The 26,108-nt window shown below is 45.5% G+C and overlaps 1 protein-coding gene across 1 annotated transcript in view; it reads right to left on the bottom strand.

Annotated features, from left to right (window-relative positions):
* Window positions 1–1,282: 1,282 nt before the first annotated feature.
* Window positions 1,283–26,108, bottom strand: part of LOC147628817 (DEAD-box ATP-dependent RNA helicase 37-like) — a 37,082-nt gene continuing 12,256 nt past the window's right edge. Inside the window, exons 3-6 of the mRNA XM_086811972.1 lie at window positions 4,560–4,802; window positions 3,175–3,348; window positions 2,829–2,942; window positions 1,283–2,169 (exon numbers count right to left, since the gene is read on the bottom strand). Coding sequence (XP_086668098.1) covers window positions 1,645–2,169; window positions 2,829–2,942; window positions 3,175–3,348; window positions 4,560–4,802 — 1,056 coding nt within the window. The 3' untranslated portion in view covers window positions 1,283–1,644. The remainder of the gene's footprint in view (window positions 2,170–2,828; window positions 2,943–3,174; window positions 3,349–4,559; window positions 4,803–26,108) is intronic.

The following is a 26,108-nucleotide window of genomic DNA, read 5'->3' on the forward strand; positions in this document are numbered from 1 at the left end:
AAAAAAAGGCATATTTTTAAAAAATACTTGTGATTTTTAATCTTAAAATCAAATGAAATGTTTTTAAGATAAGAAAACAAAGCCATTAACTTTTACTTTTGTGATGTAAATAATATTTTAACATTAAAGTTGAAAATGGGTTCACTTGGTTTTTTTAAATGAAAAACACACTTATTGGATTATATACGTCAAGCTTAGATGCTTATTAAGTTTCAATCAAGTATCATCATCCAAATACCCCCCCCCCCCCCCCCTCTCCCCACCCACCCATACGAATATATTCTACATAAGGGTAATTTATTTTTTGTTCTATATATAGAGGGTTTACTGATATTCGCATCAACATAAAAAACAATTGATATAAAAACAAAGGATGTTCAATTCATTATTAGTTTTGATTGAACATAAGCAAGCTAAAAATCGTGCCATAAAAATCGTGCCAAGAGCTCAATTTTTTTTCTTTATGATGAATGACATGTGAAGTCTTTGTTTATGTTTTATAACTGTGTAAACTACTTGCTTTGGATCATCCAAGACAATAATAGCTGATCTCACCAAGACAATATTCTAGATAAAATTCGAAGAGAGGACTGCCACCCACGTTGAGGCTATATGGATCCCAATAAAGCAGTAGTTCCACATACTTCTATTATGCCCCTGATTTTAGCACTAAGTAGTAGTATCAGAGGGTTTTAGAACACACTATGTAGGTCCCAGACACTATCTCATTTCCTAGCAAACATTCCAATATATAAAAATAATTTCATGCAACATAATATGGTCCATGTTTCTGCAAGCACTGGCAACTGTGCAGTTCATGACAATGACATGGTTGTCCAAAACTCTCTACACGATCTAACAATCATCAAAGTTCCCTCCCACTGCAACCCCGCAGCCTAGGTTCTCTATTACAGGATAAAAAACTTGGTACCAAAAAAAAAAACATTGACAGGATGCGCATTCACAACAAAGCAAACAGCTACAGATCTGATAAACCACTCGTGGAACTGCGTGCAGCCTTGGAAATGCATTGGATGGTGGTAATTTAGTGTACCATTACTGCGCTTACCTCATTTAAATTTCAGCAAGATGCACCACCACTCAAACTCAAAATGATCAAGATGAAAGAAAACAAAAATGTGACTCAAAATCAAAATATTGGCTGTCCAAAACCACCAGATAACACTTCGAGCTCACAACACAGCACATTTTGGAGAAGAAAGGATGGGGAGCTCAATGTAACCATAACTATCTACACATATGTAAAGGTTTACACCAGATGGATTTGGAATAGCGAAAGTGCACATTAACCATTTGACAGTACAAGGGATCATTTGATCCTCGCTCACAATTGGTTTTATACCTTACTCATCAATGTCTTCCACCCGACTGTCACTATACTAAAATAACCCACCCTTTCTGCTTTATAATCCGTCACCTTTGAAGTAATGTACATATCAGCCAGTAAGAAAAAATATTTGGGTGAGGCTGATAATCCGCAAAAAGGTAAACCATCTGAAACATGAAGTCTTATTAAGACCTGAAAACAAACAGCTACATATAATGATGATATAAGGCCCTCAGAAGCCAAGGTCCCCCAAAAAAGAGTAAAGATTTGACTGTTTTTCTTTTGCCAGCAAAAGCTCAATCCCACGCACTGACCCCAGCACCATAATTGTTGTAACCCATAGAGCCTCCATAGCCTCCTGCATAGCCACCCCCACCCCCTCCATAACCACCCCCAGCGTATCCACCACTTCCACCCGTATAACCACCACCGCCACCTCTACCCCCTTTCCGCCGGAAGTCCCGGCCTCCAAACCTGGAGCCTCCTGACCTTTGATTTCTACTCCCACTTCCCCCAAAGTTAGCCCTAGTGGCATAATTCATTAACCAATCAGGAACAATTTGGTTTGCCTCTTGCATTAACTCAGTCAATGGCCTTGCAAGTGACATGTTGTTCTCGTTGAAAAAAGCAGTGGCCAATCCAGACTTGCCAGCACGTCCTGTCCGTCCTATCCGGTGAACATAATCATCAATATCATTTGGAAGATCAAAATTAATAACATGTGCAACATGGGGAATGTCAAGCCCACGAGCAGCAACATCAGTGGCAACAAGTATTGGAGTGACACCAGTGCGAAATGAACGCAACGCATGCTCACGCTCCTGCAAACAGAACAACTTGTAATTATCCACAATACAAAGAGAAAAGTATATAGCAATGGAAAGGTCAGGTTATTAAACTTAACAAAACCAAACTGCAGCCTCGACTCCATGAGAGCCTCCTCACAGTTTCAAATCATCAACTCCATGCATAGCATAGACTACCTGCTACTATGATGTCCACCAGTCTGGTTATTAGAACCCAAGAGTGGGTGCAGGTTCATGCAAAGATAAGCCACCTCAGTAGACAAATGTTCATGCATAAACCATTAGACTGAGTTTCTATCACTTCTCCGAAGGTGAAGAGTAGACTCAAGGTGGCAGCTACTTTTTTTTTGAAGAAAAAAGCACACGAGAAAAATTTCCGGCGTCCCTGCCCGTTGGTGCACCGGGTGGTTACGCGTTTAAAGAGTCGGTCTTGAAAACCGAAGTATTCGGAAAAATACCAGGGGTTCGAATCCCTCTCCATCCATGAGCATGGTCGTAAGTTAAAAGCAAGCCAGGAAACAAACAAACAAAAAAAGTGTCTTTATTACAAGGGCACTCCATCCCAGCAAGAAACGCACCCTACTTTTGATCTCTCAAGTATACATGTCAGTTTCTGAAAAAAACAGCAACTAAATTATGGAGGGAGGTACAAGAAGCACCACACAAGATTATACCTGTTGTGTGCGATCACCATGAATTGTGGTAGCGGGAAAACCCATCCTACATAACCAATCCTCCAATGCATCAGCTCCTCTTTTTGTTTCCACAAATACCAGGGTCAAAGATTGCTGTTTCCAAAACAAACCAATTATTGGGTACAACCATTTCCTGCCATTTTCTTTAAAGGAAAAACCAGACATTAAACTAATGGAAATACTCAGAGATGCTTAAAAGGAGCTTAAAAGGAGGATAAAAACAGCTTAAAAGCAGCCTGATTAGAACAGGCTGGGGACAAGTCTGCCGAGCACCACCATCTCAGCATTAGACAGGAGACTGAAAAGACAGCATACACGAATGTACCTTCCCCTGAACTCCTTGAATACCATTGCTTTGTGCATGAATCAAGTCCATCAGCATGCTGCGTTTCTCATGATCAGAAACATATTCCACTTTTTGCACAATAAGATCAGTACTTGAGCCCACCCTTCCGACCGCTAAAAAGATATAATTGAAAAGAAAGTCTGACGCAAGCCTCTGTAAGTTCACCACACACAACCAAGAGTTAACATAACAAGGCAATCAAATCTCTCTCTCTCTCTCTCTCTCTCTCTCTCTCTAAGCAAAAGAGGTCAAGGACCATCGACGAAATGATGGAATCCTCCAGGTGGAAGTAAAAACTCAAGTCAAGGAGATTCCTAGCACAATCTTTAGCAAAGTCAAATCGGGTGGCCTCCGAACTTGAGGCCACAACAGGACAGTCTAGCCTTGAATGTCCGACTTGCAAGCTTCCAGACGCGTGGACATGTGGTACCTTCAACAAGACAGCTTCATGGAGACATTCACCAGAGTGACCAATGCCACACCAACAATCAAATGGGAGGTAAACTCCTTACCACCGACTGCAAAGCTACAACCAGGCAATGATCACCTTCAAGACCAAAGAAGATAGAATTGCTATCCTAAGGCACTCCCAAAAGTACAATTCTATGGTTAGCACAAGACTTGACACGAGCACAGCTCAAGCAAAAGGGAGTAGAGCTAGAGAGGCATGCAAAGCAAGGAAATGGGCAATCCTCCAAAATGGCAAGGCCATCATTCAGGAGTTTACACTCCTAAATCGATACTCTCCCCTCCTCCAGATGTGGAAGGGCACAAGACTATGGATAGCTAAAGAGTTAAACTCCAGCACAAGTCAAATAGAAAGGTGCAGAATTAGACAAAGCCTGAAATGCATGCAAAGCAGACAAAAGGGCAGTTTTCTGCTGTGGAAGGAACTCATTCAAGACTTCCACAAGGCCAAACCCCCAATTGAGGTATCTTGTGTATCAACAACCACAACAACCCACAGTAGGGACCACTGTTTTCCCTTTTAGTTCTGTTCAAGTGTTTTTTTGTTAGCAATTCTGACTCAATTGAAGACCTTTCATTCCTTAGGTCTTATAAAAAGGTAACCTTTACTTCTAGTTTTCTGCCACTAAATGTAACCAGTAGATTATTCCAATGATCTTGAATGATAACATAGAAGCAGGAATTATCGCCTAAACTCAAAATTGCTTTTTTTAATAGCTCCAGGGAGTTTCTCACTGTTCATATCCTTTTAAAGATTTCAATAAATTCACACTATGTGAAGTTTCTTTACATCTATTGAATACAAAAAAGGTGCACACAAAAAGCCTTCCACTTTCATTAGGTATCCACAACATTACCAAAACAACAGGGTAAAAAAGTACGATTGATGCATGTACCTGTATTTCTCTCGGAAATGTCGCACTAAAAAGCATAGTTTGCCTTTCACCCCTTCGGGGCATATCCATCTGCTCCACAATCCTTCGAATTTGTGGCTCAAAACCCATGTCCAGCATTCGATCAGCCTCATCCAATGCCAAATACCTCACTTGCGAGAGGGAAACTCTAGCCCTTTCTAAAAGATCTGCTAGACGACCAGGAGTTGCAACTAGAATGTCAACCCCTTTATCCATCTCTCGTAACTGGAAGAGAAGTCCAAAAATACAAATCCATTACAAACCTTGTTGAAAACAAAGGAACACAACAGGGTAAAGAGTGATATCACAACAAAAGAACTCTCAATAACTTAATTGCTTAAAGAGTACAGTGAAGATCAGTGTTACTGGAAAAGCTAAAAACTGTCATTAAATCAAAGAACAAAGCCAAATTTTAGTGTATCACCCTGAGTCATAAAATTATCACCCACAACACTTCACACATATTTCCTCAAGAGGAAGGTTTCAAAACTGTGACAGAATATCCAACAAAAAGTGAGCCACCATTCCAACTTCAAGCAGTGTCTTTACTCTGTTATGTGTGAGCAAACCTTCTTCAAAAAATAGGAGCACAACAGGGTAAAATGTGACCAATATTACTCGAAAGCTAGAACAATTATTAAATCAAAGTACTGAAGCGAGACAAAATGTTATCACACCCACTTCACAAATACAACTTGGTTGGAATAGTTGGAGTCTTATTGGTGTGAAAGGATTTTCAGGTCTTTTGGTGAAGTATTGTACATGGTGAAGTCTTAGGTATGTAGTTCACTCATCATTGTGTTGTGCAATCACTCTCTCCATTGTGCTCCCAATCTCTCTCACAAAGGACATGGAGGGAAAACTTGAAGCCACGCAGGCAGGATGGGTTGAGGTGGTGAAGAAGAACATCCGTAAAGAAGTGAGGGAGGAGACTCAAAGGGAAGAACATCAAATCATTCACACCACCATTGAGGAGGAGAAGATGAGGCATGCCCGCCGCCTCAACATTCGAGTCACGGGTATAGCCGAGACACCCAACTCCACTCCCGAGAAAGATGGACAGCTTCTATGCATGAAGCTAGGCTACAGGGAAGAGGACCCTCTCCCCTTCACCAAAGCATGGAGAGCCGGGAAAGACTCAACACGCAAGAGAGCCCTCAGTTTGCAGGAGAGACGGAGAGGGTCACCTTCATGAGGAAGAGGGTCATACTACGAGGCTTAGAGGGAGCTCCTATTTTCTTGTATATTGATCTCACGAGGATGCAGCTAGAGCATAGGAGAGCTTGCATGCCACGAGTCTTACACGCGAGAAGGCAAGAAGGCCTTCTATCGAGATGGTCGGGTCATCATCGATGCCGGCCCATGGATTAGCGGTTTGGGGCCTATGGGACATAAACCAAGCCACTGACAGAGATACACATGGCAGTATGGAACTGTAATGGTTCACTATGGGTGCAGCCTGGACGACTGGAGCATGTTATGGGGAGGAGAGACATCATACTTCTGACAGAGACACATCAGAGCCCAGAGAGAAGGCTACCTCGAGTAGAGGGATTCCAGAGAGAGTCAGCATACAAGAGGACCGCACGCCAGGGTACCTCGAGAGGGTCTGGGGGAGTAGCTCTATTCAGACGGGAGCTACAGGGGAGACTGAGAGTGGTAGCACAGGATCCACAGGCCAGATACATGTGGATCAGCTTACATCTCTCACAGGACAGGGTTATATACATAGCCCTATGTTACTCTCCTCCGTCAGGATCCTCCTATGTCATTACAGAGGACATGCCACAGGAGGAGGAGCAGGAGCCTCCCCATACACTTGTTTGTCAGAGGAGATTATGCATTATTCTACACAAGGGGAAGTATTTCTTATGGGTGACTTCGATGCCCACACACACAGCAGACAGTGTGAGGTGTATGACTAAGATGACATGGAGATCCTCCACCCTGTGGATCCAAAGGAGATAGCCGCTAGTCGGGCATCAGAGGCGGACACTGGACCAGACAGAGGACATTATGGGTACCACTTACTAGAGTTGGGAGCCAGGCATCGTCTCGTTATTTATAACGGGATGCTACAGTGGCCGGGATCAAGAGGACTGACATGCTTCCCACATGGGGGTCATACACGGACCCGAGGCACCGTGGTAGACTACATCATGGGGTCTTTGGAGGCATCACAGCTTGTCACCTCATTCTCCATCCCACCTCGTCCTATTGGGGTAGATCATACATACTTGGCATTTTCACTAGCCGGATCACCAGTATCACCAACCCCCCACATACCAACGCCACACACTACCATCTACTTCACACATGACATGGCAGACATATACACTGGCAGAGTAGAGGATGGGCTCCTACTCATGGATCCCCTGACACCTCGCAGATCATACATACTTGGCATTTTCACTAGCAGGATCACCAGTATCACCAGCCCCCCACATACCGACGCCACACACTACCATCTACTTCACACATGACATGGCAGACATATACATTGGCAGAGTAGAGGATGGGCTCCTACTCATGGATCCCTCGACACCTATGGATACCATTACAGCCCAGCTGGCATCACTCCTACACACGACTGCATTACAGAGCTTCCCACATCGTGTCCACTCAGGAGAGCCTACAAGATCTGGGACTATGCCCCAGAACAGATGGTATGATGACGAGTGCAGAGCCCTATACTCACGGCTCCGCATACAGAGAGCCTTGGGAGCCATCACAGAGCAGGAGTCGAGGAGAGAGATGAGAAGACTTACTCGCCGCAAAAGGCGGGCCTTTGCAGAGATACAGGAGCTAGAGATCTTCCATTTCTTCATGAGTAAAGATGGCCCTATCTCATGGCGGCACTTCAGAGAGCCCCGGACACCGACACCCATTGCAGACCCACAGACATGACACACATGCAGAGGGCCTATACCACGCCCCACAGCAGCCACCTATACCTCAACCACAGGAGCCTTGACCTACCACAGCTAGCTTCTTTACCCACTCGATGGTAAAGGAAGCTATCCGCCGCCTACAGCATGGACGGGCCGCCGTCCATATGGGCCTACAGGGTGAGCATCTCATATATGCAGTAGATTCTTTGGCTCCTTTTCTTGCACACCTATTTAACAGGGCACTAGCAGAGGGTTTGCCTGCGGAGTGAACGATGCACACCATTGTGCCGATCCACAAAACAGGGAATATGCTCGATCCGAGCAACTACAAGACGGTTATGGTTGGCCACGTGTTGGCCAAACTCTATGGTGCAGTGTTGGAGCAAGAGCTTAGCTTATATGCTGAGCGAGCAGGTTTACGCTCATCAGGGCAAGCAGGCTTCAGGAGAGCTTTCTCTACGACTGACCATGTATTCACTTTGAGATGTATGATTGATCAGGCCAGAGTGAGGAAGAGAAAGCTCTATTGCTGCTTTGTGGATTTCCGCAAGGCATTTGACACACTACCACGAGAGAGGCTCTTTCAGCGCCTGCAGTCTCTTGGCATACCAGCAGATATGACATGGGGCATCTATGCATTATATGAGCAAGTTTTTGGGAGAGTCAGATGCCCAGGAGGTATGTCCGAGACTATTGCTAGCACCACTGGTGTGAAGCAAGGATGCCCACTTTCCCCCACGCTATTTGGGTTATACATTGATGAGGTGGCTGACTTCATTACATGGGGAGGCGGAGATGGAGTTGATCTAGCAGGTACCTCAGTACATATTATGCTTTATGCTGATGATATCGTATTAGTGTCTGAGTCTCCAGGAGGTCTACAGCAGCATCTACATGCACTCGATGATTTCTGCACACAGAGGGGTCTTACTGTGAACCTTGGGAAAACCAAGGTTATGGTCTTTCATACATCGAGACAGGGCAGGAGTCAGTTGACATTCACTCTCGCAGGACGCCAGGTGGAGGTGGTGACATCATACCTGTACCTAGGGGTTACCTTCTCTGTAGCAGCCACGCGCTTCACCATGGGTTCAGCAGCCAGAGCTAGACTGACACGGGGATATGCAGCATTGGCTATGCTAGAGAGACAGTGCCACCAGGTGCATTTTCAGGAGCCCCGGACGAAGGGGTGGCTATTTGACACATTAGTCACACCGACACTGATGTATGGAGCAGCGGTATGGGCGCCAGGCCTTGCTACCCATTGGTGGACACAGATAGAGAGACCACAGGCCCTCATGATACGCAGCAAACCGTCAGTACCTCATGATACGCAGCAAACCGTCAGTACCTCATGACATTATCCGAGCAGCGTTTGCTGCGCGTCCTATGATGGTAGAGGCCATATTCCAGACTATATGCCTGCTAGACAGATTCAGAGAGATGCCACAGGACAGATTGTCATACAGAGCTTTTGAGGCATCTAGACAGCTGGCTGAGGCAGGAGACAGAGGATCACGGTATGCACAGGTCACACATTGGTTCTCACAGCATGGCCTAGACATGGATCATCTACCACCATTCCAGTATGACAGGGATGCACCACATATCCGTCTCTCTCATAGTGAGAGGAACGGAGTATTGAGACAGGACCTATGGCAACTCTATACACGAGACATGGATATCGCCTACACATCCTCTTCCACCGAAGATGCTGTACTGCAGAGATCACTTCATGAGTATCACTGATGATGGATTTATAGAGAGGCCTAGATACATGGAGGGCTTTTTACCACACGGCTCCCGAGTAGCTATTGGTTAGCTTAGAGTCTCATCACATCGATTGGAGATCGAGACTGGCAGAGCAGCATGGATCCCCCGAGAGGAGAGGGTATGTAGATTGTGCAGAGAGGAGGTGGAGAGTGAGGAGCATTATGTATGCAGATGCAGAGCATATACAGCCATCAGAGAGAGATATCCCATTTTATTCAGAGATCAACATTCCCTACGCCAGCTCTTTGAGGCAGCAGACCAGCGCATACTCGGGAGATTCATTCTAGACATACAGCGTCACAGAGAGACATCCTTACAAGCTCAGACAACTCCAGAGGGGGGACGACAAACACAGATTACTACATTTTTTCAAAGATCCACCCCACTCGCAGTCCCTACACAGCAGGGAATTACTCTCCAGAGAGCAGAGACACTCAGAGCCCGCAGGAGACAGAGAACACCTGGCTTTCAGACACCACGCCTATACCAGAGAGAGATGACAGAGAGCAGAGCTCAGTTTCACAGAGAGAGTGCGGAGCAACTGGCTCGCTTCAGAGCAGACCCAGGCATGTTCTTCAGGGAGCTGTGGACACCCCCTTCATTGATGTATACCATTTTATACCCCCAGTATGGTACAGGATGGAGCTAGCTAGGTTGCATATCATGATTGTATACTCCATGCATATAGCTTTGCATTCTCCTAGTAGTAGAGCTCCATGCGCTCCCCCACTCATTGTACTTATTGCACACCCAGATTCAGCTTTTTAGTTCAGTACTTTTTCATTTTGTTGGGATGACAGAGGATACCCCACACAGGTACACTGATTTGTCTCATAGGCCGAGTTCGGTCTTTTGGAAGACGTTAATAAAATCTTTCTTTCTCTCTCTCTCTCTCTCTCTCTCTCTCTCTCTCTCTCTCTCCCTCCCTGAAGAACATGCCTGGCTCGCTTCAAAGCAGACCCAGGCATGTCTTCTTCAGGGAGCTGTGGACACCCCCTTCATTGATGTATACCATTTTATACCCCCAGTATGGTACAGGATGGAGCTAGCTAGGTTGCATATCATGATTGTATACTCCATGCATATAGCTTTGCATCCTAGTAGTAGAGCTTCATCCCCTCCCCCACTCATGGTACTTTTTGCACACCCAGATTCAGCTTTTTAGTTCAGTACTTTATCATTTTGTTGGGATGACAGAGGATACCCCACACAGGTACACTGATTTGTCTCATAGGCCGAGTTCGGTCTTTTGGAAGACGTTAATAAAATCTTTCTTTCTTTCTTTCTCTCTCTCTCAAGCACGCTGTAATCTCAACCTGGCACCAGAGCCACCATATCCACCTCTCACATGTGTCTTCCATCCCACCATGCTCATGCTTGGCTAACCCTTTGCTCATCTACTTCTCTACGTTTTTTAGGGTCTCTGCAAATTTTTGGGTTTTGGCATTTTTTAGGGTGTGTGTTTTTGATGCCTCTTCTGCCCGCCATGTAGCACCACACATAGCTGCAGTTTTTGCTACATAATCTGCTTGTTCTGTTGTCCATCAGCCGTTTGCAACCTCCATGCACAAGCCACCACAAGATCATACATAAGCTGTGTCTTTTTCTTTGCTACATGAGCTGCATTTTTCCCTTCATCTAGAGCACCCATTGTTGCAACTTTGGCATCTTCTTCAGGATCATGGGCTTCATCAATAGTATCTTCCTTGAAAAATATGCCTAAGCTCCAAGTCACATTGACTTGGAAATGATGACGCAAAAGGATCTTCATTGGCATTGAGGGGAGACTCTTCTTAATCAACTTCTAGTCCTTCTTTATTTGAGTCAAGGGTTCTCTCCTTGGGATGTTCCTCGAAATCTGAATATTTTGAAGTCATGGTTTCTCTACTCGGTTCTCGTATTCACACTTTAATAAGTTTCGGGCCAAAACTCGCTTATAAATTATGACCAACCCTGTGTACTTACTCACTGAAATCACGAGGCAATCACAACCCAATGTCCGGGTGCCCAAGCCTTATCCCTTTGTCCAAAGTAAGTATTGTCACGTACACACCCTGTTGGTGTACAAGTGACATGGCATTCTAGGCATTCATAAACATTTAGCAGAGCATTCTTGGCATTAAGTAAAGGCATTCAAGCATTATCTAGGCATTTACAGCAGTTAACACATGTACCCAAGCATATATCACAACATGAGCATCAGTGTAAGGGGCTGTTACAAGGTACATAAGCCATTCAAGTCATTTAGGACATGTAGCACTCCAAGTCGGGGCATAGGGAACCAGCCGACACGTGGGTATCGACAGCCGATAGCATACAAAAGAGCATATTAGGCATTTGGCCAGTCGTGGAGATATTTTCAGTAGGCCGACAGCATAAGCTGGCTGACTAGCAGCATCACTCACTACATAAGAAGCGCATCATTCATTCTCAGAAGGGAGGGCATCATACATCTTACATCTTCTCAGCGTTTCCTTCCTAGGGAGCAAGGGGAGTCAGCAGTTCATCATCATCATTCAACAGATCATCAGCATATTCAGCATTCAGTTAGAAGACTGTATACAGTTCATCTCCTACCTCCTACATAGAGGAAAGCCAGCATCTCAAGGGTGGACCTCACCATTAGAGAAGGGAACATTCAGTCAGCATCAACATTCAGCATCTCTCTCTCTTCCCGAGATAGATATTCATCTAGGATGGGCATAGCTCTATTCATAGATCTTCATTGTAACCATTGCATTTAATATAGATGCATTGCATTAACACCATTGTCTATCTCTTAAGTATAATTAAGTGTAGTTTAGTTAAGCCTAAGGTTGTTTTACTGCGATCAATCCCTCGCATGTCACATTGGTATTAGAGCATTATAGGGTAACTAGCCTTAGGTCATGTTCATTCCAAAGGTCATTCAGTAAGTCAACATGTTAGTCGCTTCCGCTCAGTTAAATCCAGTCCTCAAGATCTTGCATGCCATCCTTGGGGTTTTCCCCTTAGGCATGTATCAGTAACCCATCCATCTGCATTCTTACATAGCATATAGGGTTGCACATGGCTTGCATCAACATAGTAGTCATCCTAGCAATCAGTCTAGCATCTTGCATCTACAAGGCATACATGATCAAGGATGAATGACATCCATCATCAAAGGAGCATGTCATCATTTGGTCCCTTCGCCAGTCTTGAACAGTGTTTCACACACTGGGCGGAACCAAGGTGTTAACGGGGATTTTCCACAGAAGAAAGCTACAGCATTTTACTGGCATGGTTTGGCCTGAAAGATAGCCATACAGCATGTGCAGCATGGGATTTTATCCAATAAAGTGACTTATAATATTTATAAGTCGGTGTGTTCTCACATCATTAAAGACAGGCTGGACATATTATTATTCTAGGCTTGGACAGGTGGACAAAAGGAGGCACCTAGATGAAACTTGGGCATCAAGCCAGGAAAATCATAAAAGCTGATATATTTCGACAAGTTCAGTTATTTTTGGGCTAAGACTTGGAGTACAAGCCAAGGAAAGCATAAAGTTGATATTTTTGGGCTAAAACTTGGAGTACAAGCCAAGGAAGGCTAAAAAGTTGATATTTTTGGGCTAGCTCAGCTATTTTGGGCAAAAAGGAGAAAGTGCAAATATAGCAACTCGACTCTATTAAAGCAAGGTTTGGGGGCTGATTTGAGGGGGGGGGGGGGGGGGAGGATCACTCTGGAGCTCTCTCTCTCTCTTCTGCTGGCCGACTACAGTTTGCTCTCCCTCCTCTCTCTTGCGCTGGCCGTACAACAGTTTCTAGGCTGTTTTCAGCAGGTTGACTCCTCCCAGGCAGCCATAGAGCTGGTCGACTTGTTTTTGGAGCTATTATGGACTGATTGAGGGACTGATCTGAGAGCTCCTCTGGGACTGATTTATGGCTCTGTTTTGGGGCTAAATTGGCATGGAATTCGGGGCTGTTTTATGGACAATTTAAGAGCTGTTTATGGACAGCTTATGGGCTGATTACGAGCTGGATTTTGGGACTGTTTTGAGACAGTTTATCGGATGGGCTTTTGGAGCTATGTTTGTATCTTGGCTCTAGACTGAGTTTTGGGCACGTCTGTGCTGATGCTTTGTGGAAAATCCGGTGCTATATGCACCCACACCTTGGTTTATTGTAAAAGCTTATAACTGAATAAAGAAGTTCCTATGGGGGAGCGGCCATTCCGGCTCAGTGCGGTGTCTTTGTATTATTTATGGTTCTTCCGCTGTGTTGCGATGCTCTGTCTCTGGTATTTGAAGTGTTGGTCTATTATTATCGTTCCGGGTCCCCGCCCATAGTTGGATTCAACTCCTACAGTCGAGACCTCAATCCCGACAGAAGAAGACAAGGTGGGGCAGTGGTTTCAATGGAGGAGGATCGGCAGAGGAGTTGAAAGGTTGTCAAGTGTACCACATAGCAACAATTTAGCAAAGGGGAATATCACATGCACACCCAATTGGTGTACAAGTGACATGGCATTCTAGGCATTCATAAACATTTAGTAGAGCATTCTTGGCATTAAGTAAAGGCATTCAAGCATTATCCAGGCATTTACAATAGTTAACACATGTACCCAAGCATATATCACAACATGAGCATCAGTGTAAGGGGCTGCTACAGCACCTACAACAGGTACAAAAGGCATTCAAGTCATTTAGGACATGTAGCACTACAGGTCGGGGCATGGGGAACCAGCCGACAGGAGGGTATCAACAACTGACAGCATACAAAAGAGCATATTAGACATTTGACTAGTCGTGGAGATATTTTCAATAGGCCGACCAGCAGCATCACTCACTTTATAAGAAGCGCATCATTCATTCTCATAAGGGCATCATACATCTTGCATCTTCTCAGCGTTTCCTTACATAGAGGAAAGCCAGCATCTCAAGGGTGGACCTCAGCATTGGAGAAGGGAACATTCAGTCAACATCAACATTCGGCATCTCTCCTTTCTCGAGATAGATACTCATCTAGGACAAGCATAGATCTATTCATAGATCTTCATTGTAACCATTGCATTTAATATAGCTGCATTGCATTGCATTGACACCATTGTCTATCTCTTAAGTATAATTAAGTGCAATTTAGTTAAGCCTACGGTTGTTTTACTGCAATCAATCCCTCGCATGTCACAAGTATCCAACCATGTATTACCTCCATCTTGCACCCCTTTGCACTTACCTTTCGTAGGTGGACACACCTCTCCCTCTCTCCTCCCTTCTCAAAAGTGGGTGCCTACTTCAAGAGGGCTCTATGGCTATATTTTCTGCACTTCTTCTCTCCCAACTCTATATCGAAGCTTACTAGAGCATTTCTCAAGCATCCAAGATTGTTTCCGGGTCATATTCTTCCTTCTACACACTCCCAATGGCTCGAATTCAACAAAACGGTCCATTTGTTTGCTGCAATTTTTGGTCTTTGGCTGAAAATCCTAATTCAGCCATCCTTTCTTAAGTAGAACCGTGGGTGAAGCTTTCCCAAGGTTCCCTGCACTTTCTTGAAAATTATTGTAGTGAAGGATCACGACAAATTAAAGATTTCATCCTTCTAGATACTTTCATCGTGAAGACTTCCACTATCGTCGACTCTACTTGAACTTGGTAAGCTCTCATGACCAATTATGGTGGCAAGTAGTGTAACTATTTGGCCTCCTAGCTCTTCTCCACATGATGGAACTCATGTACACATGGACAGATAGATGAAAGCATTGGAACAAGGATCTTGAATTTGGCTCATGAAAAAGCACCAATTTTGGTCAAAAAGCAAGGAAAAGCAAAAAGTCAAACTGAGTTGACCATGAGCTAAGGGCAACATTGGAAAGCGGAGACTGAGTCGAACCAAAAAGCTAAAAGCCGCTTCTCCAAAAATTAGCTCCAAGGCCAAAAAGTAAGGCCCTGAAGTTGGAAAAGCATAATTAAAGAACTTTAACCAAAGTTGAGTATTATTTTATTAAAAGTCCCAAAAAAAAAAAAGACAAGCAAGAGTTTAAAAAAAGTAAAAAGCAAAGCTTGGCCTACTTTTGGCAAAAGCAGGGCCTCCTCCCTCAAGTATAAAAGAAGCAAGAATCTTCCTTGATGGATATCATCTACAAGGTGGAGATTATCAAGAGTGGAGCCCCTCAAAGAACATCTTTGTCATCTTTGTTCCATCGCCACCACCCAGAAAAGTCACCACCACCGCTCTGCTCTATTTTCCGTCGCTCTGCCCTCTGCCCATTTTCGCTTACTTCCGCTCAACGGCGTGTACCTAAAGAAGAAAATATTCAAGAGAATATTTTACTAGAATGTCATGACAATCCAAGTGCAGGACACATGGGAATTTCTAAGACCTATGCACTTGTTAAAAGATAATTTTATTGGGTAGGTTTAAATAAGGATGCCCATAATTATGTTATAAAATGCCCTAAGTGCCAAGTCATTAAAGTTGAGTGCCTAAAAAGTAGGTGGAATATTATAACCACTACTAATACTTGAGGGTAAGTGTAAAAGTATTTCTATGGATTTCATAGTGGGACTACCCCAAAAAAAGTATAGGGCATGATTGAGTGTGGGTAGTAGTAGATAGGTTAACCAAAGGCAAATACGATTCCCACTTACCTTGCTGATCGTGGACATAACACTTCAGCACATCAAAGGCCAACCGGTTGTATATCTCTGTCTGGCCATCTGTTTGTGGGTGGAATGCACTGGAAAAATTCAACTTAGTACCAAAATTATCAAACAATGCCCTCCAAAAATGACTGGTAAACTTGGCATCTCGGTCTGACACTATGGTTCTAGGAATCCCACCAATCGGGTACCAATGCTGAATGAATAACTGGGCAACATCCTCGGCGAGCACATTGGCCCTGCAAGGAATAAGCATAACAAATTTGCTAAACCTATCAACAATAGTTAAGCACTGCGTATTACGCTTACTCGGACCGGGAGGCAGATTTGTGACAAAGTCCATCGAAATGTCCTAGAAAGGACCCTCAGGAATTGGCAAGGGCTGTAACAACCCTATCTTCTTTCCACGAGGAGCTTTCACCTTTTGACAAATGTCACAGCGTTGTACATATGTAAACACATCACGTCTCATCTTTGGCCAATAGTATTGCCGTTCTAATTTCTCGAGAGTCGAATTCATGCCCTTATGACCACCTGTAATAGCGTCATGGGCATCATGGAGAAGAGCTGCCTGGAATGACTTCATGACACATAGTCGGCCTTTGTAGAAAAGCCAACCATCGCGTATCAGAAAATGGCATGGTCCTGTGGCATCCAATGCCTGTTCCCACTGAGTACCGAATTCCTCGGAATCCGCGTACGTGTGCTTCATGTCCTCTAGTCCTGTACCAACAAGGTCAAGTCTAGTGGTCTGAACCGTAGACACTTGTCCCTTCCTGCTCGAAGCATCGGCCACTGGATTGGCCTTTCCTAGAAGGTACTCAATCATACCACCGAACTGTTGGAATATCTGACTCCAGCGGTGTTGTAGATCACTCCACTGTGCACTTGGCATCGTCTGAATCCAGCGCAATGCTTGATGGTCAGTGCGAACCTCAAAGTCACGGCCATACAAGAAATGTTTCCAATGTTTGAAGGCCTGTATAACTGCTAGGAGTTCTCCATCATAGACTGAGTAGTTCTTCTCAGCGGGCAGTAACTTACGAGACATGTAAGCTACTGGATGACCATTCTGTTGCAATACACCTCCGATTGCGATGTTACTCGCATCGGTGATCACCTGAAATGGTTCGTCCCACGAGGCAAGGGCTAAACAAGGCGCTTCTGATAAAGCCACCTTGAGGTTCTGGAATGCCTCCAACGCTCGTGGAGTCATTCGAATCTTTTGCCTTCTTGTTTTCACTCCCTTTAGCAGATCGGTGAGATCTGCCGAGAGATCAGAAAACTTGTCGATGTGGGTAGAATATGCCTGGCATATACCCACAAATGATCTAATGTCATAAGCTGTCTGAGGTACTTCCCAGTTAACAATCTCGGCCACTTTAGCCGGATCAAGTCGAATGCCTTCAGCACTAATTATATATCCCAAGTAATGCACCTGGAACAGATAAAATTTCGACTTCTTTTCATTGACGTAGAGCTCGTTGCTTAACACACTTTCCAATCAAATCCCGGAAAATACGCATCATCATGCGGTTAAATGTAGCTGGGGCGTTCGTCAAACCAAATGGCATCACCACAAATTCATAGTGGGCCCGTTCTGTACGGAAGGCTGTCTTGAGGATATCCCCCTCTACAATCCGTACCTGGTGGTACCCACTCTTTAAATCCAGTTTTGAGAACACCTTTGCTCCATTCAGCCTCTCGAGAATTTGCTCTTGATAGTTAGCTTGTTGAGTGCACGATAATCGACACACAACCGAGAAGACCCATCTTTCCTCTTGACAAACAAGATCGGTGCTGCAAATGGCGACACGCTGGGGCGGATGATGAAACCGATCCCGTCAAGTGGGAAAGACTCCGTTGGACATCCACACGCTTAATAGCACAACTTTAAAACCACAAATTTGAAATGGACAACTTAATACAACTTGAAATTTAAATGAAATGAAATGGAAAGATGGACACCAGCACTGGGGCCGGAACGGGCCGACCCCCCCTCAATATATGATATATTTATTGGGAGTATTTAATAAATACAATGCTCCATGGGTTCCAAGAACCAGATAATGTCCATGTACATATGAAAACAGTACCAAACAAATAGGCTCGAAGTCGAAACTTGATGTAGAAGCTCGAAACAGAACGACCACTAGTGTGGTCCAATCTCTACGGTCCTGTGCTTGCACTGGACTCCGCGGAGAGCGCCTCACTAGTGTTCCGAGACCACGCACAAACAGGCGCTCTTGTACTAACGCCTGGCTCTCCCGATCTCAGCACCTTTGGACCGAGGTTCGCCAATATAGCTTGGACAACCCGGCACCGAACGGGTGTTGGCCGAGCGGGATGAATCCCTTATCAGATTTAAACATAAAATACTTTATTGAAATCTGAAATTCACTTACTTGTAGATGGTTGATGGAAAACCAATACTTGTGGTGTTTGTGTAGAATATGAAGCCACCCTTGTTGAAGAAATAGTTGCCTCGTGTAGAACTATCAAGACAAACACCACCACAAAGGGTACAGCCGCCTGCTGTGAGAGAAGAAGCATCCACTTGCAAGAGAGGAGATGCCTGGCCGCAGTGTGGAGGAGCCCAAACAGAGTTGCCTGAGGGCAGTGTTCTACTGGCCGGAACACAAGCGCATAGCCATAGCCGCCTGTAGGGGCATGCGCAGCTTGGAGAGGTGCAGCCAGTAGAGAAGAGGCAGCCTGCAGGTACTGTCGCCAGGGGGAGTAGCTGCCTGTAGGAAGGGAGATGAAAAGAGATAGTTTGCTGGTGAAGACGTGCAGCCTGCAGGAGAGCTCACGCAGAGGTGAGGACAGCGCCACCTGCTGGTGTACTGTCGCCTGGGGGAAGTAACCGCCTGCAGTCAGTGCTGGCTGGCAATACAGCCGCCTGTAGTAAAGCAGGCGCAACCAGCAGCAGTGTATACAGTCGCTATTGGAGGTGACAGCCGCCTGGAAGAGAGTATGTGCAGCAGTACAGGGGGAGATGGCAGCCGCCTGCAGCAAGTTCAGTCGCCAGTAGAGATGGGAAGAGTCGCCGGTTGTCTCACGTAACAGGGTGGAAGCGGAGATGATTTACGCTTGATGGAGAGAGTTTTTTTTATAAAAATTAAGGTGAAGTTACAACTAGAGATTTCCACGCATGCATGTGGGGGGACTAGTGTGGGTAGGTGACCATGCCCACCCCCACACTCACTTAAAAGTGGGGCTCTCCACCTTGGTCCCTAAGTGGGTGCCCAAAGGGGGTGCCCACTTTTAAATAAATGTGAACACCTAACCTTATAAAATAAGAGGTTAGAAATAAAATAATAAAAACAACATGTACAACATACTTACCACCTGTTCACATGCACCAAAACTCGTCAGAATACAGAGCAGACTTCACGACTCACTGGCAGGCGTCCCCGCTCAGTAAGTAACACGTCAAGCAGACAAACACACAAATACATGTCATGCGAAAACAGTTTCAAACATGCAAAATATGTGTGCATGTGCAAATAGTAACATGGACATATCTCCCGTTCATGGAACAAGTACAAAATATCTGTCGGCACAAAACTGGCACGACATAAAATATAAAATCCTGGTCTTCCTGTGGAGTGACAGTCCCATAGGTGAGACACAGATCCAGGCACGAGTCTCCCTATGGCGTGACAGTCCCATAGGCAAAACACGGCACGAATACTGGCTCTTCCATGGCGTGACAATCCCATGGGTCGAACACAGTCCACGTCATACACGGGTGGCACTGGTCTGGCTCCCGTCCATACGACACCATCCTGCTAACACACGGGTGGCACCAGTCTGGCTCCCGTCCATGTCAGCAAAATACTGGCCTCTTCACACGAGACACCGGCCTGGCCTCAAGTGAACGAGACGCAAAAACTGGAGATGGACCAAATGGTCGGCCAATTGGTGACATCCCCCCGGGCTTCTAAAGAGTTGACCTCAACTGAAAAGCGTCAAGATATGCGTGCAACAACTGTGGATAATCTGCAAAATAATCCTCATTTATCCACTTGGCATCAATAGGCAAATAATTTTTAAACTTCACAAGGTATCTCCTGGAAAGCTTTCCTGCAGGTAGCTTTCTCTCCTTGTGAAAAACAATCTGTTCTGGCTGGAGGATCTCCTCAAGCTCTTCAATCTCTGGCGGATCTTCTGTGACAGGCTCATCAGGATCTGGCCCCACATATTTCCGAAATAGACTCACATGAAAAGCATTGTGAATCTTCCAATGACTAGGTAAAGCAAGCCTGTAGGACACTTCATTGATCTTGTGAATCACCTTGAAGGGTCCATAATAGCGACAAAAACTGGAGATGGACCAAATGGTCGGCCAATTAATGACAGATGAAGCCAGCTTGCAACAATTCTTGGAGTTGGCAGTCCAACTCCGATTCCATTGCCTTAGGAAGGCGATATGGAAACTTGCTCGGGGGTTCTGAGCCTGGGAGGAGGTCAATCATGTGATCCTCTGGTCTGGACGGGGGGAGCTGGGGAGGGAGGCTGTCCCAAAGAAAAATCTTCTGGAACTTTTCATGGAGAACCGAGTACTTCTCGGAAGCACTGGCCACCGTATGGGCTGTCTGGATGTAAATCATCGCACACTGTGCGCCTTTCCTGACTGCTCGCTTAGCCTGCAAGTGGCTTATGAGCAGAAAGTTCGGAATACTTAGCTCACACTTAATGGTCACCGGGGTGTTTGACACATTCCGATTGATCTGGAACGTGTGCTTGTCCCACTTGACATCCGGAAGAAACTTGTGAAACCACTGGATACCCAAAATTATGTCTGCTCCTACAAGAGGGGCAACCATAAAGTCACGCACAAACTCTATGACCTGAATCACTAACTTAGCACCTAGAGCTTCATACTTGACGCTCGTTGTCATACCTGTGCTAAAACCCTCAACCTGTTTGTCCACCGAAGTCAGCTCGAAACGGGCACGCCTAGCGGCCTGTTCCGTGACCACATCCTTCGTGCTGCCGCTGTCAAACAAGACAACGACTCTCTGGCCACCTATGTAGCCAAAGGACTTGAGCAATTCGTTGCGCTCATACTCCTGGTCATGGACGCCCTTCTGCTTATCTTCGAGCTCCCGGCTAATAATTGCTTCAACTGAAGCACCGGGGTTTGAAGAACTAGGGTTAGCCGTTGGGGTCTATGTGGGAGCTGAGCTCACCACGGAAGCTGTGGAGGCGGCGGCGGCCTTTGGCCCTTAAAGGGAGACCTAATCTTGTTTCCAGTCCAAATTCCAATCAATGACCGGATCTATCTTCTTATTTCAGGGCACACCCAAAATTACATTACAATGTCCAACTTTTACCTACAACAAAGTTCTCATGGTCCACATAGTCCCCAATCTGTAAGCAAAGCTTCCCCAAAATAGGGGTCACCTCTGCTGACATTCCCTCAAAGGAAATGGATAAGCATGGGTTGGTTAGCCACTTTGCCCCAAGTCTTGAAAAGTTGCCTTCTCTCTGGTGGTGATGTTGAAGTTCCTTGGGCAATGCATTGGTTTGGGGCGGCTTGGCTTCTTGGTTTGGCCTGTCAGGACATTTTACAGCCATATGTCCCTTCTTCCCACATTGGAAACACTTTCCTTCTTTGACATATTCTTCAAGTTGCTTGCGGGATAACTTCTTTCGGTGAAGTGGAGGTTTATCCCCCCTCTTGTCCTTCTTCTCCTGTGGCTCGTTTCTTGATTGAGATCCCCCTTTGAATCTCTTCTTTTGGGATGGATCCCGATTTTTGTTCTTCGATTTGCAGACCATCCAAGGCATGTGTAGGGCTTCAGCTTGCAGGGCTTTGTCTTGTCTTGCTTCCAAGGTTTTCGGTCCCGCCATGTAAACTGCTTGCATAAGCTAGCATCGAATTTGACGCTCCTCTCCCTGCTTGAAGTCTACTTTGCCAGTTGAAGGTTCCTTTGTGTTCTTTTTCCTTGCTTGGTCTGAAGAAGTTGCATCTGAGAGAGCGGGCCTATGAGTAGCCTCTCTATTTCCTTCATGGGTAGCGGATCGGGTAGCTCTGGATCCTTCTCAAATAGTGACTCCTTTGGCTCAAAGATAGGCTTTGGCAACTTCCACTCCTTCGGCTTCAGTGGCTTGATCTTTGATGAAATCTTCGAGCATCTGAGGCCTTCCATGATCCTGTTCCTTCTTGGCTCTGCAAGCTAAGAACTCTTCTTGGAGAAACTGTCTAAGCTGCATAAAATCTCGATACTTTGTTGATGTAATGGTTGCGGTTTTATGAGAAACAGATTGTCGGCTTGGGTTCTCATCTTGAAGTCTTGTACTAGCCTCGTAGTTGTTCCCTTCATTAGGCCCTTGGTCTCCCTTTGCTCTTGACATGACTCCAAGAAAGATTTCTTCAATAGAAATCCTTGCTTTGATACCACTGCAAGCCGAGCGGGGCATGCAGTGACAGACTCAACCACGTGTCCAAGAGTTATTGAGATAGAGAGAGAGGGGGAGAGAAAGAAGGGAAAAAGGGATCTTGCATAGGACATCACATTGAGCGGGGAAGAGGCCTCGCCTCCTTTCAAGAATTTATTCAGGAACAATCCATGAGCTTTTCCAAGCTAGGACCAATACAACGAATGAATACAATATCAAACAAATATATTGATGTAGAAGTCTGGGTCGAAGTCAGTGTAGAGGCACAAGATCGCTGATGCTGAGTACACCACAAGGATGACCTACAAGAGTATCTCAACGGGCTAGTAGTGAATCCAAGTACAGTTCCAAGTCGAAGTTCTAGATCCAAATCCAAATATCACCTAGCTCACACAGTGGATGTCGGCAACAAATGAAGCAATCATTGTTTTCAAAAATTGGCCGACACACGGGTGTTGGCGGTGGTGCTATTTGCAAGCATCATTGCAAAATGGGCAGAACAGGGCGTTGCTGGTTGGTGGTGGCAGGCAGTTCAAGCTGTTTTGAATGACTCTTTTTCTTCAGCTATTGGCAGGACTCTATATGAGGCAGCGTTTGGAAGACCTTTCCAGTCGTCGTTAACCAAGACTTCGTCTTCAGTACCGGAGGCGAACAGAGTGACGGAGTCCTACCAGGAAATCTTAAGAGTCAGTAAAGGACAGATTGGCTAAAGCACAAGAGGCCTACACTCGACAGGCCAATAAAGACCGAAGGGATATGAAGTTTTCGGAAGGAGATTGGGTTTATCTTCAGATTATGAAGCAAAGACTGAAACAGGTGGGCAAGCGATGCCCAAAGTTGTCTTTCAGGAGCTTCGGACCATTTTCCATCCGGAAAAAGATTAATGAGGTGTCTATGCAGTTAAAGCTACCTCCGAGTTGGACTATGCACGATGTATTTCATGTCAGTTGGTTAAAGCCATACGCACGTCCACTCCCTTCAGAGGTCAAAGACGAAGCGGAACCAAGCATTGTGGATGAAGCAGAAGTAATGGTTCCAGAACAGATCCTTCTGCACCGTTTCAAGCATGGCTCACGCCGAAGACTACGACAGTTCCTCACGAAGTTTCAGGACCGAGGAACTCATGAAGCGGTATGGCTCGACAAAGAGTTTTTCGAAGACTATCCGTCGTTATTGACGGATTATTTAGAGGCTATTCAGCTTCCGTCAAGTTAAGCAGAAGGGAATGTCACGTGCATCCCGCACTTGGATGCCACGTAGACATTTCTGTACAGAAGGTGCAGGACCTGGGATGGTGAACTGGTCCCATGTGAGCCCAGTCCGGGACGAGTCAGCCAAGGATCCATCTCAGTCGTCCGAGGTCAGGTGTGCATTGTCCTGCACATGAGTCCGAGGTCAGGTGTGCATTGTCCTGCACATGAGTCCAAGGTCACGGTCCTGCACATGAAACAGTGCCAGTCCGCGCTATGAGTCTCCCTCTAGAATGATGACAGTGGGTCTGTGTATCTGGTATGGTACCGGATAGTGGTTAGGACAAGGGGCCAGCCCATAGGGCTACCCCGGATCTGAGTGTGGGCATGGGAATGGTGTAGAACCACCCCCATGAGGACCAGGAAGGCCCAGGCTGAACCCACCAGCCATGGAGGGGCTGTAGGACAGCCCTAGGGCACAGATAAGGCAAATTCCAGGAGTTTACAGCCTTTAGATGGCTGTAGGGCATGTATGGGGCAGCCCATACAGGCTGCCCAGCCCTGGGATTGTGGACAAAAGCTGTGTCCAACCAATCAGAAGCAAGCGCATCACTTTCAGCCTGTTAGGAAAAAAAGGCAGCATTTTTTGGGATTTAATTCAGCATTTATTGCTGAATTTTCACCAGTCGTGGGACATTGGTGCTGCCTGCCTGTTTATCAGCTGGCCGACTGCTCCTGAAGAGAAGTATAAATAGTGGAGGCCATAATCCCAATGATTCATCTCATTATTCACCAAGTGCTCAAGTAAATCAAGGGCTAGACAAGCCAAGGGACTTGCTAAGCAAAGGGGTGGAGAACTGAAGGTCAAGAGCAAGATTTTCCAGCCAAGAAAAGGTCCAAGATTGCTGTATTTTCTTTCAGATTTTCTCATCATTCTAATAAAGCAAATACACCATCCGTGGTGGGGGCCCTACAGAGGGTAATTGGGACCCAATACTATGTCCTCTCTCTCTCTCTCTCTCTCTCTCTCTCTCTCTCTCTCTCTCTCTCTCTATTTTCTGCACTTCTCCTTTCAAGTGTTGTGCGTTAATTTCCGTCGCGAAAAGAGTGCTGAATTCTGAGTTTTGAAGTTACCGATCTTTCTCCGAAGCTTCCACATATTACACACCGTCTTGCTAAGCAAAGGGGTGGAGAACTGAAGGTCAAGAGCAAGATTTTCCAGCCAAGAAAAGGTCCAAGATTGCTGTATTTTCTTTCAGATTTTCTCATCATTCTAATAAAGCAAATACACCATCCGTGGTGGGGGCCCTACAGAGGGTAATTGGGACCCAATACTATGTCCTCTCTCTCTCTCTCTCTCTCTCTCTCTCTCTCTCTCTCTCTCTATATTTTCTGCACTTCTCCTTTCAAGTGTTGTGCGTTAATTTCCGTCGCGAAAAGAGTGCTGAATTCTGAGTTTTGAAGTTACCGATCTTTCTCCGAAGCTTCCGCATATTACACACCGTCTTCTGTATCCCGAGTTTCGTGAGTTTAGCAATCCACTTTAATACTTCAAACTTTAAAGAGATATGAGAGAGAGAGATGAGAATTGTACACCAGATTGGGTTTCGAATTACCCACTGAAGGGCCCCCTATCCCGATAACGAGATAGTATTTGCTTTATTACTTTAGAGAGAATGACTGTGGACTGTAGATAAGCCAAACACAAGATCTCGGAGGATCGAAAGCCTAGCTGAACTGTACACGGCTGTAGAAACACCTCAATGAACTGATCTCGAGTCTATGCACTCTTCCCAAGGGCATGAGGAAGGGCTGCACACTTGAGGCTGAGAAAAGAAGGCGGTGGACTGTTCTAAGCTATGTTAGAATGCTGTAAATGCTTATGAATGCTATGTTACCTTCACCAGATGGCTGGGGCAGATGTGGATGATGATTAGAAGGCTGAGAACTGCTGTAGACTGAAACGCAGACTGTATGGATGAGGCTGGACTGAAACGCAAACTGCAGGCTGATGCTGGACAGAAACGCAGGGCTGTAGGCTAATGCTGGACAGAAAACACAGGTCTGTTTGCTGTTTTGGGGACTGTAGAGGGCTGTACGGCTGCGCCTGTATGCTGTCCTACTGAATTGCTGAGTTATGACTGCTGAATTGCCGCGTTAGTACTGCTGAATTGCTGCGCTTGAGGCTATGGTTTTTGCTTCAGGTGCTCGAAGGGTTGGAGAAGCAAAGCTCAAGAACTCCAAGGCTGGATGATACTAGTCTAGTGCTGAAGGCAAGGGAACTCCTAGGGCTGAGGAGGAAAGCTCTTAGCACACTGAAGACTGAATGGGAAACTAAGCCCTATGCAAGCCTATTTATACTAGATAGGGGTTGGTCAAGTTCTTAGGGAATTTACTAGGATTTATCTGGTATTTTCCCCATATTTTATGGTATTTATTTGGCATTTATTGTCATTTATAAACATAAAGTTTATCAAATTATGACCAGCCACTTCTGGGATGTTCTAAATGATGCACAGGCATATGAATGCATATTATGCAGGATGCAGAGTGCTTTCTGATGCAAACCCTAAAGGCTAAGGCTTCTACTGACTCTACATGCATGAATGATTCTCTCCAAGTGGGTTAAGGGACTTGACTGAC

Source organism: Cibotium barometz, chromosome 18, assembly GCF_041138505.1.
Source record: "Cibotium barometz isolate CiBa-2024 chromosome 18, ASM4113850v1, whole genome shotgun sequence".
Classification (NCBI taxonomy): Eukaryota; Viridiplantae; Streptophyta; class Polypodiopsida; order Cyatheales; family Cibotiaceae; genus Cibotium; species Cibotium barometz.